General features: G+C 35.6%; 1 protein-coding gene across 5 annotated transcripts in view; it reads left to right on the top strand.

The window, feature by feature from the left end:
* The window catches only part of STXBP6 (syntaxin binding protein 6), a 98223-nt gene that overhangs the window by 64389 nt on the left and 17013 nt on the right, over nt 1-16821 (top strand). For all 5 annotated transcript variants that reach the window (XM_059474035.1, XM_059474032.1, XM_059474033.1 and 2 more), the window contains 2 exons: nt 8639-8769; nt 10569-10734. In XM_059474035.1, the coding sequence (XP_059330018.1) occupies nt 8639-8769; nt 10569-10734 (297 nt within the window). The remainder of the gene's footprint in view (nt 1-8638; nt 8770-10568; nt 10735-16821) is intronic.

Below are 16821 nucleotides of genomic sequence, written 5' to 3'. Positions count from 1 at the left end.
CAGTCTTTCAAACTGTTGCATTTATCTGCTATAGAATATCTTTAGTCTTAACCTTTTGAATGTAGAAGAAACCCAGATCTGAGGAACAACTCTTCTTTTTTCCTTCCCCCCATTTTTAATTTGGCTATAAATATAAATGTATTTCTAATACACAAAATCTGCAGAGAATAATTGGATTTTCCCCTCTCAAGGGCTGTTATTAATGTACTGTGTCAAGGAACAGTATGGATATTGCTTTAAAAAAAGTATACTTCCCTCAGTGTAAGTTTCCTTTACCTTATCCTTTGTGTACTGTCAACTAATTTATACTTTCACTGGCTCTTTTCTGGTAGGAAATTGGTCCAATTTAGTCAGGCAAAACACATGCTTTCAGATAATTCATACTTATCTATTTGGGCAGATAAAATCTTATTGTTCAGGTACTTCAAAACAAAATTAACCAAGCAGTAGTGCTGTTAACAGACATGAGTTTATTTCTGGCTTCATGGCAGTTTTTTGTTTCAGATTGGATTTTTTTGATAGTTGTTACTTTGTAGAGCGAAATTAGAATGTACCTCTCTAGTAGTAGCTTCTATTGATGGTATTTACAGACTGAACAAAATTAGTTCAGTCCACATAGACTTGTTGAATAATACTTCAGTATTGACCTGGAGTCCAAAATAAAACTTTAAAATGTTTCCAAGCTGAAATTTATTTTCTTATTTGGCTTTATATCACATTTCAGCTGTACCTTTAGGTATCTCCCCACTGATATATTTCTGGGGTGTTTATTGGTTTGGGGATGCGTGTACGTGTGTGTTTCAATTTCTTCATAGCTTTAAGTGGTTGAAGTCTGACAGACATTTTTAGTTGCTTATATTGAGATTTAGATGTTTTCATAGCACCTGTATGTGAAGGGTTCTCTAGAATTCTCTCGGACAGACTGAGTTACAAGTGCGTGGAATAATTTGCCCACTGCTGTTCTGACTTATGCCATTGCATAGCAAAAGCTGGGGATTTTGTCTTGGATGACTGTAGTAGCCCTTTCTCACATCTGCTAATGGAAAGTATTTTTTTAGTAGCAGTCTCATCTGCTGTATTTTAGGTCATTGATTCAGTGCAAAATCAAGAAAAACAGAGTTTTCTAAGTAACTTTGAAAGCTCCAGTAAACCCTCTACCCTCTTATAACAGGATTCTCTTAGAATGTAGGATGTTAAAAGTTGTTGGCCAGTTTGTTTCATAACCTGAAGCCTCTCAAGTTATTTGAGCAAGCTTAGAAATTGAGCACTATTTGTTAAATACCATTCTCCTTGTATGAGTTACTGAGTAACAAATTGAGGCTTTAATTTTCCAGAGCCTCTTCCTGCCTCTCAGGACACTTGCTGTGAAGTTCAAACATTGTTTTCAGGCTGGTGAGGTAATTCCTAGTGTACTCTCTGCTAAGGATGCACATCTGTTAACTTGCGCAGGAATTATGCCAAATTCCACTTAAGTTGACAAGTACTTTTGTGCTATTGATTTTAATTGGTTCCTCACAGTTTCAGGTGCTGAAGTGACCAGAATGTGATAAAAGGATGACCCACACATGTATTCACTATGGTTTGTGTCTTGAGCCATGATTTCTAAAATAAATTGAAATGAGATTTTCTGCAGCGTGCATACATGCTTACAAAGTGATTTTAAAGTATGCTTGCTATTCAGCAAAGTCTTTGTAGAATGCTGCCTTCCTTTTAAGGGAAGGAGAGCAAAGAAGATTGAGGGTATAAGTGATCCAGAAAAATAGAGTGAACTGAAATTCTCAATCACCAAATATTCTCCAATTAAGAGACAAGACTATCATGCCAGGAAAAGGTGAACTACTAAAATAAAATGCTCTAGGTCAGGAGCAGCTGGAGCGCTATTCTAATTGAGAGGTCCCCTGATGAAGATTTTGGTGTCTGTGTTGTGAGAAATTCATCATTCTTCCCTGGGACATGGCTTGAATATCTATTATCTTCCCTAGAGTGACCCTGCTTTGGTAGATCTGCCTGAGCACCATGCTGTCCTCTCAACTAGGTTTTAACTAAAAACACACACAGTAAATCTGCTGGTTTTGACTAGAAGTATCTTGAGTCCTCAGATGCAGCTGACTGTGCGCAGGAAAAAGGAGGTGGGAAAAGTTTGAAAGTTGGCTGCTTTGCAATATAAAGTAGTAAAAGGCAATTCAAACAAAACCTGGAAGTTCAGTCATCATTCTGGAAGTGAAAATGTGTTTAATAAGATTCCTTTGCAGATATTTGCAGTTAAGCAGAAACTTTCTCTCTGGTGACAAAATGAAGTCTGCCATTCTTGCCACTGTTACCTACATTTGTCTATATGACTGCCACTATGAAAAGCAGTTGCCTTGATATCAGTAACTTAAACTATATTGCTGTAGTATTTTAAGAATTATTTAAGCAAGTTATTAATTTAAAACTGAAAAATTTCTATACTTATAGCTTTAAAATTTTGATAGAAACAAAAGATGAGTCTTCTGCAATGGATATGGATGATGAAGGGTTCAGGTGTTTGAATAGTCATAAAGTTTGTTTTTAAGGACAATTATTTACATAGTTCTGTGAAAAATAAATGGGGGAGGGGGAACCAAAGGCAAGGCATTCTGCCTCTAAGTAGCAGTTTTTTATTAATACAGTCATGTTCAAAGACTCTCACTTCAGGCTTATAACACTTCATGGTGTCATATGCATGAACAAAAAAAGGTATTTTTTCATTGCAACTCAAAGCAATTTTTTTTTTTCATTTAAAGTCACCAGAACACTTTTTTATCTAGTCCTTTATCTTAAGAAGATACAGCACGTATCTTAACCTGAATTTCCAGGTTAACCAATTTTTTTAGTACTTGATTTTTCTTTTACCAGTCAACAAATAAAGATAACTTGCATGTAGAAAGAAAATTTATTACTTACATAAGACTTCATTTCAAACAATGTATGAATATACGTTAATTAAGAGAAAGGCATTTCATAGATTTTTATCCTGAAGCATGAGGCTGGCAACTTATGGGCAGTGATGCAGTAGAGCTGATTTAAGCAGACAGATGATGCACATTGTTATCTGAACTACTGAGAAGGGCTGTGGGAAAACCAGTATGTGTTTAGACTTAGGAGTAGTTTGCCTCTTTTGTATCTGAAAGTTTCTCTTTCTTCCAATTTGATGTCAAAACATTATGCTGTGCCTAAAGAAACAGAAGGAATTAATGTTTGGTTACACTGCTGTGTATTTAGGGCCATTTACATCCTCATGTCCTATTTGGCAAGTGGAGAAGGTGGGACTGTGCTGCTTGTCCCTGCTTTCAACTCCTTAGATCCCAGATGGTGAGAAAGCAGCACTGTCAAATGAAGGAAAGAGGAAATATGGGCAAAAAAAAAATAAATAGGAGATGCCATTCTGAGAAGTCAGGCCTCAACTTATGAACATTTTGACCAGCAAGCGGGAATTTAAACCTGCCCCAGTTTTAGCTGGTTTTGTTTATTTTCAGTGAGGCTAGCTGTCTTTTGCTGCAAACATATCCTTTCTTTTCTCTGTACCAAAAAAAAAAAATTAATCCTGGAAGTGGCAACATAAGTCTGAATTCTTTTTGCCACAGTCTTCTCATAGCATCCTTTTGTATTATATATAGATCGTAGAGGTCTAAGAAGTGTGGCAGGTGTGCAAGAGCTAATAGTTGGACAATCACAGTGGGAAGGCTCAAAGTTCTAGAATTAATTCAGACTGCACATTAAATCAGTATTAGTTGAAACTGTTCTGAGAAAACATGAAACACTACGAGTTTTGGTGCTCAAACTTGGAGCTGGAATTGATAGGTAGCAAAGCAGATTGGAAACAGTTTTCCTAAAATTCACATGTTATACTAAGACAGTTTCATGTATATCTGGCTCTTACTCCTCATGACCTAAATAAGTCAGAATGCACCTGTTTGCTCCATCTTGATCTCAGCTTTATTTTTCTGATTGTTGGAAAGGTATTGTAGGAAAATCTGGAAGTTGCCTGCCAAGACCATGCTTTGGGGACCATGTGACCTGAACAGTAGTAGCTTGAACTACCTTGTAGCCTTGCAGAACAGAGTAATACAAACTTCTACCATCATAAGGGTTAAGGGAATATGTGTGTGTCCTTTCCCCTGCCTAGTCTTCATTTCCTTGCTTTGGGAAGAGTGTAAGATTTTGAAATGAGGGGAAAACAATTGTAAGGTTATCTTAGTGACAGAAATACCTTCTTATACTGAAGGAATAGAGATAGATCATCTTTTCTTTCCTTTTGCTTTGGAGTTATATAGGTAAGAATAGCAAATGGGGGCCAGGCCTCATAGAATCTTAATGCCTTTTCTTCGAGCCTTTGTATTTTGACATTTGAAAGAAAACCCAAGAAATGCTTCTTTCTCAAACTTCTGAAGCATTTCTACAAGTTATTTGTGCTTTGTCCTCTGAGACAACATTGCAGAATTGAGTAGCAACTGGACAAAGATACAAAAAAGTCACCAACCTCACAAAGTCTTCCATCATAAATTGCTGTAGCTGATTTCTCACATTTTCTTACTTCACTGATAACTCTATGTTGCTTAAAAAGAATAAATCTTATTTTCATCTATGACATGCAGAAATGTTATATGAACCTACCATTTATTGATGGCTTCCAAATAAATGTATTTTGTCCACACTGCTACAGCTTGTTATTTTGAAGGCACAGTGTTACAGTTTTAGAAAAAAAGGCAAAGCAAACAAAAAAACCACTTAAGATTGAAGCATAACTTAAATATTGGCTTTTATTAAGATAGATGATGATTATGTAAGATCTTAGCAAAAATGCCTAAATGATTTGTTGGAGAGGGAATGCGTCTAGGTATATGTAATTACTTCAACATTTTTTCTTTTTTTTTTTTAGAAAATACTTTTTACGTGTTTGCAAGATAACTCCCAGTCAGTGGCTGGTGAAGTGCTTTAGTTTTTTAAGCAATATAATGAGCAGCTAGTGAGGATGGTTTTCCTGGCTGCCAAAGGGTTTCTCAGTAGTTACAGTGACTGCCATATTACTGTCAAGCTGTCGTGGACTAAGTGATGGTTTTAAAGCATGTTTGGTGGGTTCATGAGAAGCTGATTTTTTGAATGCTATAGAAATGCTAATGTTTCCTAAAATACTACCACACAAAAGGTGAAATGCAACTAGATCTGTTTGGCTGTGCACAGTAATCATGAGTGTGAGATGTAAAGGAGGAGCTGCTGTTTTCTCAAGAAGATTGCACCATTTATTTTAAGACTGAATTTCTGCTTAAGGTGATGACATACCCAAAGTCCTTGTAGATTCCTTCGTGGAGGAGTAGCCCTCTTGGCCTCTCCCAGAGTTATGTGGTGGATGATACAGAAACAGTCATCTAATCAAGATGCTTTTATAATTGATCAATAATAGGCATTTTTGGGAGGTAATGAAGTTTGGAAATGTAATGTAAATCTTTCACTGCAGTGCAGAGCACTAATGGCTCCAAATGAAGACAAAGCTGCTGTTTATTGATTATTAAAAGTGCTATATAAAGAAGTTTGGAAAAGTAGATTTTGGATGTGTCAAGTGAACCAGTTTCTGGAGATGCTGAGATTGGACATTTAGTGTTTAAATATCATCTGTAAAATTTTATATTCTCACCTTTAAAGATTAATGCCCCCTGTTTCCAAGAGCATTTAAATGTATGTCATGTATAAGCCTTCAGAACAATAGGAAGTTTGCTGTATTAAAGTTTAAGGCTATACATTTTGTGATTGGTTATCCGTGAGACTCAGAGGGAAAAACATGTAGTATTTCCTGGTGTCAAACCTTTTGTTTTGCAGTGCTGATAGTGTTAATTATATGTGTGATTTACATATAGTAGGCACAATTTTTTTCTTTTTAATACAAAGCTCATTTAGCAGTAGATCATTGCCCATTTTGCATGGAAAGAGAATAATCCATAGGCCATAAAAGTTGAGCCACTGTTAAATAACCTTCAATTAGTACTGATTTGTAGAAGATATGTGAAACTTAGTCTAGTAGAATGCTGTAAAGTGTTTGAATACAAGCAAAGAGTAAATTTAGGGAAGATAGGCACATAAACTTGTACAGTTTTTGAGTTTGTTTCGCACTCACTCTTGTGTAGGTTTGAAGTAGAAGCAGAATCTGTATATACCCTGTAGGTATTGATAGGTTTCCTGACACCCCTGCTTTATTGGGATTGTTACATTTGGATGCATGGGCCATGGAGCAAGCAATGGATCTTTAATACTAATCTCACTTCTTAGTAATAGCAGTCTTTGCATTTCAGTAGTCATTGTGGTCTAATTTTGCTGCCACCTTTCTGATACTACATTGATCTTCTGTGTTCTGTACCATTTGATGTAAGATTCTAATCACCTACTTCACTATGCTCCAGTTTGGCTCTCAGTGCTTCCACTGCCAATGAGATTTCTGGCAACTTGTTTGCTACATTCTTGTCAATAAGCTGATCAATATACTGAGTCCAGCTGTGCTTTCCATTCCAAGGTAGCTTCTTAAAAACAATTATCTCCCTTGTGGAATGCTAGTATCTCTTTTTTCTTTTTCCCTGCTAAAATTTCCTTGGAATGAATATTCTGTTTATCAAGTTGGTGTTAGGACTTTCACAGACACACTCAGAACTGAAAACATCTAAATCTGAGATACTGAATAGAGCTTTTCATATTAATCTGCTTTTGCTAATGTATTCCAAAGTACATTTAAAAACAAGACACTGATCTGTGTGTTTTAAAATTTTCATCCTAAGAACCAATATTAACTTTTTAACTTCATGGAATGATAAGGTATTATATCAGTATTTACTTAGTGTTTAACTGTCTTCTGAATGCACACTTTTTCAGAGTGGGAAGCCTGTTACTTTTCCTGAATATCTGGGCAAATGGGGTGCACAAAAATAAGCAATCTTGCTGTTTAAGTCTTGATTATTTTAGAAGCTCTCTTTGACTGCCAGCATCTAAAAGCAGAGAAAAGCAACTTTTCCAATAATACTCTTATTTGGTGGACCATATGGGTAAAATTATTTTTGGAAAGAGTTTAGGTAGGAAAAAAATAGATGACACACCAGCTTTAGTAGATTATGCAATACAATGATTATACAAATTATTCCTTCACTGAAATTGGAAATGTGTTTGTGAGTGACTTAACGTACAGCAACAGAAAACTGGCATGTAAATAAAATACACATTTGACTACAGAAAGTGTCTAAAGCTACTTATAGAACTTCCATGGGGTTACACTGATTAAAAGAATATTTGTTTAGAGAAAGCATCTACTGCAGGAAGTCAATTTTCCTGCTGTTGAAAAGCCAGCCTTATTAAGTGCTCTCTGAAAACACGATTCTGACTTAATGATACGCTTATTTGAGAATTGTATTGCTTTTTTTTATTCTTTTCCAAAATCAGTGCAGTCTTCTTTTTTGTGGTTTTTAACATACCTTTTGTTTATAATAAGTAATATTATTATTCATGGTTGTTTGTGGTACCTAATATTTGGAAGGGAAGGTGTCAAAAAAAATTTTAGTTCCTTAATTCTTATACCTGTGTTTTTCACAGACTATTGTCTGATTTGATGGATTTACTATGTAGTAAGCACATATACCTATGTTTCTTGGCTGGCAATCAAATGTCACAAATGTTGGTGGTGTTATACAAGTATGTCCTACATGTACTATATTTTTCAATCAGCAATATGAAATTTAGTCAAAAGTAACAGGTTTTTTTCATAAGGTGTATATACTTACATGGTCATATGGTTGGGGTTTTTTTCCTTCTCTATTTTCCTAAATTGAGAGAAAGAAACTATTAATACTCAGTGCTGGATATGAGACACTTAAGCAAATTAGCATGGGGGAAAGAGAACAGTAAGGTAATTGATGGTGCACCTTTCCTATGAGGAAAATCTGAGAGAATTGGGTTTTTTCAGCCTGAAGAAGAGAATGCTTTGAAATGACCTAATTGCAGCCTTCCAGTACCTGAGAGCCTACAAGAAATCTGGAGAGGGACTTTCTACAAGAGCATGTTGTGATAGGACAAAGGGAAATGGCTTCACACTGCAAGAGAGTAGATTTAGGTTTGATATTAGGAAAAAAAGTCTTTACTGGGAGGGTGGTGAGGCCCTGGGATAGGCTGCCCAGAAAGGTGGTCAGTGACCTGTCACTGGAGATGTCTAGCACAGACTGGATGGAGCTCTGAGCAACCTGACCATGGCAGGGAGATAGGAACTGGGTGATCTTTAAGGTCCCTTCAAACCCAGACCATTTTGTGATTGTAAGAATGAAATGGAAAGACCTTTGTTGTAGTGCTGGGTGCTGGGGTTTTTTACAGAATGTTGGTAACTTAAGTTGATAATGGCTAAAATATATCCAATTTTGAGTACTAAACAGCTTGTTTGGCATCATACCACCATTCTGAGAATAAGGAATATGCTTTTCAGTATGTTATCTTGGAAAGATAATGCATTCTGCTGTCAGAATTGGTGACATGTATTTGCTTCATGAGACACTGTAGAAAATACACCAGCAAAACAACTACCGATAAGTGAAGTAAACAGCATGCTCCTGAATCACAAAGCCCATTTTAGTTATATGTTTTTCTATATGTTCAGTGACAAACAAGAAACCAGCCCAAGCATCTATTACAAAGGTGAAGCAATTTGAAGGCTCCACGTCATTTGTGAGGAGAACGCAGTGGATGCTCGAGCAGCTCCGCCAGGTCAATGGTATAGACCCTAATCGGGTGAGTTTGAACTCTTTTCTAGAGAATGAAAATTGAGCTGTTATCTAACTGATTTGGGAACCAGGCATTCTTTCTGTTCAAAGGGTATCTGGAAATATAAGATACAGGTTTAAGTGCAAATTCTCAAAAAAAGAAATAGCTAAGTGGGATATGTGAAGTAAATTTTAATGGGAAACATAGGAGGAGACTAAAACTCAGTCCTATATATTTTTTCTTCTTATCTTTCCATACTTTCCTTACTACTTTCTCTTTTCTTTGTAAAGAGCAGAGTAAGAGCCTTGTTTGCTTCAGCTTTAAGCCTCTTGGGGTCTATTTTGGCATGCAGCTGTGCTATGAGATAGAGCAATAGGTAGAAGTAAGTACGGGGAGGTTGCTGAGATTCAAGTTTGTGAAATCTTGTGAATCCTGCATTTTTTCTAGGACAGTCCTTTCCTCAGATATTTTGGCATTCCTTATCTTATGCTAGAAAATGTGGTAGTGTCCTTTAGCTGCAAATGGCAAGTGAACACTGATTTAAACAAAAAAGTACCAAAAATAAAATAAAATAAATCAGCCCTATATTAAATAATTGTGGAATTATTCCTTTAATTTGGGCTATACAGCTCACCTTGAGCTATCTCAAGGCGAGGTTGTACAAATATGTCTTAGGCTTATGAATGCAATTCTCCAGTACTAAAACAACATATTTAGAAGTTAAAAATGTGTCTCATATTATGTGCTCACAAAGTGATTTTGTGTTCTTTTTATAGCAAAATATTTTTGTGACTAGCTCCCTTGTTTCTTCAAAGCTGTGCTCTGATCAGCCACCTAAGCATCTTAACTATGGTGCACCAAATTCCATCACTCGCCAAGTCTTAGTTAGTACCTAAGTCCCTAGTACCAAGTCTAGTTATTACCTAAAGACTTGGTACAAAAAAGAACCCCTTGGCCACTGCCTTATGAAATGCAAGGAGTGCAGTTATGTTTTCTGTGGGTAAAGGGACTATGAAAGCAAGTGAAATGACAAAGAAGTAAGGGATAAGAGTTTTAGGTCCCTTTACAGCATCTGCTATGCAGCTAGGTACATAACAGATTGAAAGTCCTACCAAGCTCTTAAGCTTAGAAATGTTTCCTTCAAGCTCCTCTCCTTGAGAATTCTCAGGGTTATCAGCTGGAATAGATCATTTACTAGATCAGCTTGCAAAGCAGTGTTTCCCAAATATTAAATGTATAGCATGATTCTTGCATCAATTCCTTTTATTTTGGCAGCCAAATCTGGTATAGAACTGCACTGTGATTTGTTCTGGGAGTGGCCTTTTGCTCATGTTATCCTGAATCCTTTGCAACACTTTATGAAAATGCTTTAAATACAATAACTAGGACTTGTTATTTGCTGGAGGACTTAGCTTATTTGTTTGGTTGAGCATAGAGAGTAGATCCACATCTTCTATAACGTAGAGTGACCATAAATTTTGTGTTGAGAGACATAAATGCTTGCATAATATAGACGACACAAATAACTGTATATCTGAAGATAGCAATGGTTTCTTATGAGAATTTGGCTTTTAATTTTTTGATGTAAAATTCAATTTTTTTTCAGATCTTTTTGTCATAGCTGACTACTCCTCATTAAAAATAACAGTAAAAGAGCCCTCCTGCCTGTTTGGTGTTTTTCATTCAAAAATATGCAGTAATACCAGGATGGTTATTAGTTGCATGACCTTTCTACTTTTTGCAACACAGTATGTTTGATAAAATATCTTACTCTAAGTCATGTGTAAAACAGGTATAGTAGTAGTCTTCTTTTTTTTTTCTTCTAGGATTCCCCAGAATTCGATTTACTATTTGAAAATGCGTTTGATCAATGGGTAGCAAACACAGCTTCAGAAAAATGCACATTCTTTCAGGTTCTACATCATACTTGTCAGCGATACCTTACAGACAAGAAGCCAGAATTTATCAACTGCCAATCTAAAATTATGGGAGGTAAGTGAATCAAAGCTTAATACTTTGCAGCTGGACATGAAATTATTTGCATGTGATTTATTCTGTGTTCAGATAATCTTGCAGCCTAATGACATCTTGAAATCATGGGTCTGAACATGCTAACTTAGCAGTAAACTTCTAGGCTTCAGCATTTCTCCACCAAGCACCACTTCACACTCTTATGTTACCTTTTCATTCCTTTTATTTTAGGTACTGAAACTGATAACTATTGATTGACAAATTTATCTGTATCTGTTTTCTTTTAGTGTCTTGTCAAACTAAGAAAAAATGTGCAAAATTTCTTGTGTGTTCTCTCATTCTTCCCTTTTCCATGTGAATAGAAGTTCTTTGTTTTCTTCTTGGTGTAGTGGTGAGGAGGGAGCTGCATTAGTGGGAGAAGATATACTCTACAATTTTTCTATTTCATATATGAAGTCTCATGTTGGTTATCTGTTTGCTAACTTTTCTTACTTCATTCCTTCCTGCAAATAAGTTGTTACTAATAAAGCAAAACTCATTTTGCCTTTGAACTTGTGTTATTCTTTTAAGCTTGACCTGTCCAAAATCGAGTTCCTGATTCAACTGACCCAGTATTAAATTTATTCTGAACAAGTGTCATCAGAGTGGAAAAAACTGCCACTGAGGTTCATAAATAGATGTTTAACTTCTACTTTTTCGACACACAGTAGACTCTACCATGTCCCATGAAGCACACCCAAATTCTACCTTTGGCAGCTTCCTAGATAAAATGGGAGTATTTAGTAATCCTCTAATAGCAGGTGATGACCATTTCCATATTCCTTGCATGCCATTCTGACTGGGCACAAGTCTGGTCTGTGTATGTACGCACACAGTGCTGCATATAGACATTGTATAGGAACTAATGAATCTGCTCATGGATACAGTCCTTCTGCTGTTCTTCACACTATCAACTTTTCCCTCCCACTGGGTGATACACCCCTATGGGTAGGTTTAAATTTGACAGAACCTGTACAAACTGTAAACCAAATAATAGTTGACTAAATGTAAGTGACTTGCTGTGTCAGCCTCACTGAGCCAGCTGTTTGTATCAAAACCCATTTAGTCCAAAACCTGAAATGCCAAGAGGATTTTCTGGAATGTATGTTGAAATGTGTTGTCAAGCTCAAATTCATCCCGACTAGAGAAATTAATGTCCAAATGTAGCCAAGCAAACCAAAGAACATAGACCTGAGGATATAGTTTGAACTATATTATATCCAGTTGAGATTTTACAACTTGGGTTTTTTTGTTGTTGCTGTTATGTTGGTGTTTTTTGCTAACTAGTCAAAGCAGTATATTCAAATCATACTTAAATCTTAGTGCAGTCAGATTTCAAGGCTTGTCACTTCATCCCCTCAGCCAAGGCAGCATAACATTTAAAGTGATATTCTTGTGAACTTTCTGGGGATGTGAAATTAATACTTTTTCTTTTTGATGGTTTGACAATTTAACTTCTAATACTCTACAAAATTTTTTAAAAATAAATTATTAGAATATATATATGCATGCATTCACATGGTTTTTTAAGTCATTATATAGATATGCTCATCTCTAATAGGCATGTGGGTAACATGTATCTTGTAGCTAATACATATTTTCAAAAATTTTAAAAAAATTGCCGCCAAAGAACAGTTCTTCCTAAGTGGAACTGAAGATGAAAGAACTTGAAGGGATTGTTTACAAGCCTACTTATCTTATTGAACCTTGTTCCTTCCTAAAGGATAAGTGCGAAGAAAGTGAAACTCATGCTACTCCTGTTTCTGCAGGGAGTGCTTAGGAGCTTAGCTTTAAGTAGATAAGGGTATTCTGGTGGAATTCCAGATCCTCTTCATGGCCTTCCTCTTTTTACCTCCTTTCTCTCTCACACACAGATACCCATGCGTTTCCCCCTATAGACCAGAGCCCTGCTACTGACTCTCCTTCTGCAGAATCATTTTTTGCCTTATTTTCATTTGTGTGTCATGTAATTATGGTTTGCAGAGTTAAATACGCTAGACTATTTTCTGTAACTTGATTAATGACATCAGTACTTGCAGCAATAATGAGAACTGACTGATGGTGTGGGGGCTAATTCTGAGAACAAAGAAAAAATTCCAGTTTAGGCAGACTGTAACAAGATTCCTCCTACTAGTGTCTTAAACTAAATATTTCAGGTTTGTCTTATGTTTAGAATTTAGGTGAGCCCTGTCCATAGCTTACATGCATTCTGGATGTTATTGTGGAGAAGAAAGGCAGGCTTTGGGGCTAGAGGCCTTTTTTGACTGATTTTTCCCCTTGTGTAAATTTATGCCATACAGGTTCTGATACTGGAATGTGTGTAATTTGGAGTATCTTTGTGTTATGTTATTTGGTGGCCATGTTAGTCAGGTTGTATTGCTTTTGCAAAGCAAAGTTGGAGATGGCTGGTGTGCAGAAACCCTTAGAGGTTGTGTTCATTGGAACAGCTTGATTCTTGACATAGCATTGAACTGACACTGAGGATGCATTTGGTTCTCATTTCTGGATAGAACCTTGAGATACAGCGATTGAAACTCTTCAGAGATTAACTCGGGCCCTATAATAAAGAACAAACATTTGCTGCCACCTTTAGATGCATATTAGAAATGCATTTGGTTTTAAGCTTTGTCCTACCTCTACACATTGATATTTAACAATTGTTCTGCTGAATTAATCAAAATATTCTTGGAAACCCAAAATGATGGCATCTTTACCTTTGTGACCTTTTCTGTAGGACACCCTGCAGGAGTTATTAATGAATCCCTGTGTTTCCTCCAAGAATAAAATGCCAGTGTGGGAATGGTAATGAGTACTTTTCCCATACAGTATTACTCATCTTGGCTTACCACATTTGAGACCTGCTAAGCATATAGTGGTGTTTACCATACACAGCAAGATTAATGACTGACTAAAGGAGACAAACAAAAACCTGTGTTAGAAATTGCCCTGAGCATCCTGGTCTAGTGTGTGGCATCCCTGTCCATGGTGGGGGTTTGGAAATAGATCCATCTTTAAGGTCCCTTCCCACCCAGGCCATTATATGACTCTGTGAATTAGGATGGGAAAAAAGACAATTGTTGCCCTCCCTTCTGTCAGATACCTGGTAGTTGGTTGTTTGTTTCAGTTCTCACCTGAAAGACATTGAAAACAATGTATATTTGAGCATACTACTCTTGCAGACATTCACATGTAAATTAATTCTGATAGAAATGAATTTGAAAAATTAAAAAACTAACAAAAAACAATAACTACAAAGGTGAGTTATCTGCAGTTATCTGTTATTTTGGTGGTTTGCTGTTTTGAAATGACCAATCAAATTTAGCTATGTTCCCATACAGAAACATTTTTTTTTCAGTCTATTTAGGTATTTTTTGCCAGCATATACCAAATACTCAGTTATTATCATTCTAGAGATGAAAATATTAGAAGTGTTTTCTGCTGCCTAAGACTATTTCAGATGCTTGCTCTTATGTCCTGCATATTCATGTCAAGATTAATTCTGCTTTGCAGTTTTACTTAACTGTATGTATTTTACTGATCTTAAACACGTAAGCCATGTATTGAGATTCAAATTAATAAGAATAGTTGAGATCTTTTTTGATATAGAAATTTGGCATATAATCTGAGCTCTAAATTAACTCTAAAAGAGGAAACTTGTAAGGAAAACAAAAGTACATTATGTTTTTGCAAAATCTCCATTGATACATAAATTGAGAAGGGACATTTATCATTATAAAGGTTGGTTCCTTTTTCTGATACGTATGACTCTGAGACAAGGTAATGTAGAAAGCATTAAGCAACATATTTGCTTGACTTTCTGAAGACTGAAGGTTTAAGTAAGATGTTCTCTTCAAGATGCAGAATATTGCTGTTTGCCATAGAAATTGGTTGGTTTTTTATTTGTTTTGTTTTTTTTTTTTATCTAGTTGTTAGATTTTGATGTTTACAGAGCCAGACTGGGGCTCTATGCTTTGTTATCGTTACTGATTCTGAAAGTGTCTGATTGGTTAGACTGTCATTTAGTATAAATCTTAATTATTATTGAAAATATTGCTTACTTAGAATTAATTATAAATGTATTAGATTAGAATTTAAAGTTTTACAAGTTTAAATATATTTTTCCATTTGGAAAGTGGGTATAGATTGTGTTAATCTGAAATTGATCCTAGTTAGGTATTTTCTTAATGTATAACTAATACTTATTATATAGTAACAACCTGTCCTGGCATCAATGCCAGTAATTAAGGACATTAATGGGAGAAGATAAGATTTTCTGTAAGGAATTTGTGACCTGTCCATTCATCTCTTAATCCTTGTTGTGTATATTCTCCAGAACTGCTAGAACTGTAAAACATAATGGCTTTTCTATTTCTTTTAAAGAAGGAAAAAAAAACAGTCCTGGGTGACAGACAAATGAAATCTGTAAAAGGGAAAATTATTTCCTAATTTCAGTAATTTGAGTAAACTTTAATACTGTATTGATGTAGAAAGGCAGAGACATCAAATGCTATGATGGTGTTGAACCCTAGAAGAATCCCAAAGTGTGTGAATGTATTTGGCTTGGAAAACTACAAATAACAGCCTTTTTTTTTTTTTTTAATTTGAACATTTATTAGCACTCAGACCAGATAATGACCAAAAAAAAAAAAAAAGTATAAAGAAAATAAGAAAATCCTTACCTATGAAAATCCTACCTGTGAGAAGGGAAACTAGCCTGGCCCCATGGTGTGTTACAGGGAATGAACACTAGAGATCACATCCTCCAGCTGTACAGTTAAGATGAAATACAACTGCCTGGACTCATAAACTAATGATGATATTGATTAAAAGGTTGCAACATGTTTCAAATACTCTCTGCAGGTAGATGTTATTTGCTTTGCTTTCCTATAGAAAGTTGATGATAAGTAAGCTGAAGGTTGATGTTTTTCTTCTTTACTCATGGATTGGTCTTAGCACACCTGAGTTATGACACGCTCAGTTTGTCAGTCCTTTCAGCCCCCCTCAAGGAATTTTGAGGCACTTCTTACCCAGAGGTGGAATTTATCTTCAATGTAATTTATGATCATAGTGGCAGAGCTATTCACTGCCACTTTTACCCTGATTTCTTTTACTAAGATATCTTTCACTGTTTTACCTCACCGAGCTTCATTAGTTTAGTGTTTTTGATAGATTTTGAAGGTGCAAGTCTGATTTACACATACTCAGTATATTTATACTTACATAGATAAATTTTTATATGGATAAAACATAGGCTTAGGTTTGAATATATATTTTACAGCATTTTGGAATTCATCAGTTTTTGCCTAAAATGAGATGGATGTCAGTTCTGTTTTGTGCTGCTGAGCATTACTTGATTGGTGAAAGCTATTTTCTGGTCACCTTTGTGTGTAACCAAGCAAAACCAGACAGAGTTTTTTGTCCTATATAAAACTTCCTTTAATCTAGCTGACCTCTGATGTGGAAAGGTGATTGTCCATGTTCATAATGACTTCAGAACTGTTAGAAATGTAAAATAGCATTGCTTTTCTATTTCTCACAAAGAAGGAAAAAAACCAACCTTGGTTGATGGACACATTGGTAAAAGGGAAAAACCCACCGCCTGAATGCCCAGGTTTCAAATGTTTCAAAAACCTGTTTAAAAACCTAAAATCTTCCTTTTCTGTTCCTGCAACCTGGTATTTCCTATGTTTCAATTTTAGTTCACTGTTACATCATTTAATGCAGCATTTCTCGCAGTCTGGAAAGTGAATGCATGTGGTACATCAATAGTAATAACTATTCAAAATACCTCTATGGAACACACTTTGTTGAATGAACCCAGAAACATTTCTCAGTATTTCTGAACTTCGTAGATTCTTGAGAATAATTTTTGCATAAATTCTCAGGTTTCTTGAGTCCAAAAAAGTCAAATGAAGCATTAAATAATGGTTTTTTCCTAATGACATTGCTCTCAATATTTGACCTTGTCTTGTTTGTAAATCACACAGCTGCTCGCTCAAATATGTTGCTGAAATAAGCAGACATATATTGTGCTTAATGAATTGCTGCAGAGTTATCATTTTCTTACCT

Source organism: Ammospiza nelsoni, chromosome 6, assembly GCF_027579445.1.
Source record: "Ammospiza nelsoni isolate bAmmNel1 chromosome 6, bAmmNel1.pri, whole genome shotgun sequence".
Taxonomy (NCBI): Eukaryota; Metazoa; Chordata; class Aves; order Passeriformes; family Passerellidae; genus Ammospiza; species Ammospiza nelsoni.
Note: the sequence above shows the minus strand (reverse complement) of the source record. Positions and strands in the feature narration are given on the sequence as shown.